The sequence below is a fragment of the Corapipo altera genome, unplaced genomic scaffold (genome assembly GCF_003945725.1).
Source record: "Corapipo altera isolate COAL_440 unplaced genomic scaffold, ASM394572v1 60085, whole genome shotgun sequence".
NCBI lineage: Eukaryota > Metazoa > Chordata > Aves > Passeriformes > Pipridae > Corapipo > Corapipo altera.
Window position 1 is genome coordinate 1 of NW_020889020.1, and position 2431 is coordinate 2431.

General features: G+C 67.5%; 1 protein-coding gene across 1 annotated transcript; it reads left to right on the forward strand.

Moving 5' to 3' along the window:
- Positions 1-4: 4 nt before the first annotated feature.
- On the forward strand, positions 5-2288 carry LOC113942128 (copine-8-like; the record flags this gene model as incomplete). Its single annotated transcript, XM_027633262.1, has 4 exons — positions 5-95; positions 595-776; positions 1674-1801; positions 2149-2288. Coding segments are annotated over 4 exons (541 nt in total), but the record flags the coding sequence as incomplete, so codon positions are not given.
- Between the last annotated feature and the right edge of the window lie 143 nt (positions 2289-2431).

Below are 2431 nucleotides of genomic sequence, written 5' to 3' on the forward strand. Positions count from 1 at the left end.
CCCCCCAAACCCCACCTGTGTCCCCTGTGCCCCCCCTGTGCCCCCCAGGACGCAGCTGAACTTCACGGTGGCCATCGACTTCACGGCGTCCAACGGTGGGACCCCAAAATGGGTCTGGGGGGGACACATGGGGGAGTTGGGGGGCACAGAGGTTTTTGGGGGGACACACAGAGTGACAGGGTGGTACAGGGGGTTTGGGGGGCACAGTGGTTGTTTTGGGGTGACACGAGGAGGTTTGGGGGAACGGGGGGGTAGGGGGCACATGGGGGGTGTGAGGTGACACAGCGGGAGGGTTGTTTTGGGGGCACACAGTGGGATTTGGGGGCACATGGGAGGGTTTGGGGCACACAGCGAGATTTGGAGGCACACAGGAGGGTTTGGGGGCACACAGCAGGGTTTGGGGGCACAGGGGTTGTTTTGGGGGCACACAGCGGGGTTCGAGGTGACACAGCCGGGTTTGGGGGCACACGGGGGGATTTTGGTGACAGAGATTGTTTTGGGGGCACACAGGGGTTGTTTTGGGGGCACACAGGCAGATTTGGGGGCACGGGGGGGTCCAGGGGGCACAGGGGGGTCCTGACGCCCCCCCCGCAGGGAACCCCTCTCAGCCCACGTCGCTGCACTACCTGAGCCCGTTCCAGCCCAACGCGTACTCGCTGGCCCTGCGCGCCGTCGGGGACATCCTGCAGGACTACGACAGCGACAAACTCGTCCCTGCCCTCGGCTTCGGCGCCAAGGTCCCCCCGGACGGGCGCGTGTCCCACGAGTTCCCGCTGGTGAGGGGACAAAGGGGACAGCGGGGATGGCGGGATGTGGGCGCGGGGGGTTGTTGGGTGGGGGGCAGTGGGGGGTGTCACCTTTGTCACTGGGGTGGATGTGGGGGTGTCACCCTGGTCATTGGAGTGGAGATGGGGGAGTGTCACCCTGGTCACCAGGTTGGGGATGGGGGTGTCACCCTGGTCACTGGGGGGAATGTGGGGGTGTCACCTTTGTCACTGGGGGGGATGTGGGGGTGTCACCTTTGTCACTGGGGGGGATGAGGGGTGTCACCTTTGCCATTGGGGTGGGGGTGGGGGTGTCACCCTGGTCACCAGGTTGGGACCATGCTGATGTCACCCTTGTCACTGGGTTGGGAATGAAGTGGGAGTGTCTTGTCACCAGGTTGGGGATGGGGTGGTGGTCTTGTCACTGGGGTGCAGATGGGAGGTGTCACCTTTGTCACTGGGGTGGGGCCATGGCAGTGTTTGGGATGGAACTGGGGCGGGGCCATGGCGGTGTCACCCTGGCCACTGGGGGCGATGTGGGGGTGTCACCTTTGTCACTGGGCTGGGAGGGGTGGTGACCTTGTCACCAATCTGGGGACATGGCAGTGCCGTCCTTGTCACTGGGGTGGGGACAGGTTGGTGTCAGCTTTTTCACTGGGTCGGGGATGTGGTGGCATCATCCCTGTCACTGCTCTGGGGCCGTGGCGGTGTCACCCTTGTCACTGGGGTTCCCTGCTGTCCCCCTGTCCCCGGGTGAGGGCTGTGTCCCCCACCGGACTCCGTGGTGTCCCTGTGACCCCAGGTGGGGTCCATGGTGTCACACTTGTCCCTGGGTGGGCTCCGTGGTGTCCCCCCGTGCCCGGGTGGGTTCCCTGGTGTCACCGCGGTGTCCCCGTGCCCCCGTGGCAGAACGGGGACGCTGCCAACCCGGCGTGCCAGGGCATTTCGGGGGTGCTCGAGGCGTACCAGCGCAGCCTGCGCCGGGTGCAGCTCTACGGCCCCACCAACTTCGCCCCCGTCGTCAACCACGTGGCCCGGTAAGGGGGGGGTCCCTGCGCAACCCCCGTGTCATACAGAGCCCCCCCCCCTCAACTCAGCGGCCCCACCCATCGCCCCAGAGCCCCCCAGGGACCCCGGACCCCCTCCAGCACCCAGGGGTCCCAACATCCCCCCAGAATCCCAGCCCCCCTCCCCAGGGGTCCCACTCCACTTCCCCAGAGCTCCCAGACCCCCCCAGCACCCAGGACACCCCCCCCAGCACCCGGGGGTCCCCGCACCCCGGGGAGGGTCCCAATGGCCCGGGGGGATCCCAATGGCACGGGGGGATCCCAATGGCCGGGGGGGGTGTCCCTGCGCCCCCCCCGTGTGACGAGGCCCCCCCCAGGGCGGCGGCGGCGGTGCTGGACGGGTCTCAGTACTTCGTGCTCCTCATCATCACCGACGGCGTCATCTCCGACATGGCCCAGACCAAGGAGGCCATCGTCAACGTGAGACCCCCGGGGGGGACAGGGGGGCATCGTGAACGTGAGACCCCCGGGGGGGACAGGGGGGCATTGTGAACGTGAGACCCCCGGGGGGGACAGGGGGGCATCGTGAACGTGAGACCCCCGGGAGGGACAGGGGGGCATCGTGAACGTGAGACCCCCAGGGACGGGGGGGGGGCATCG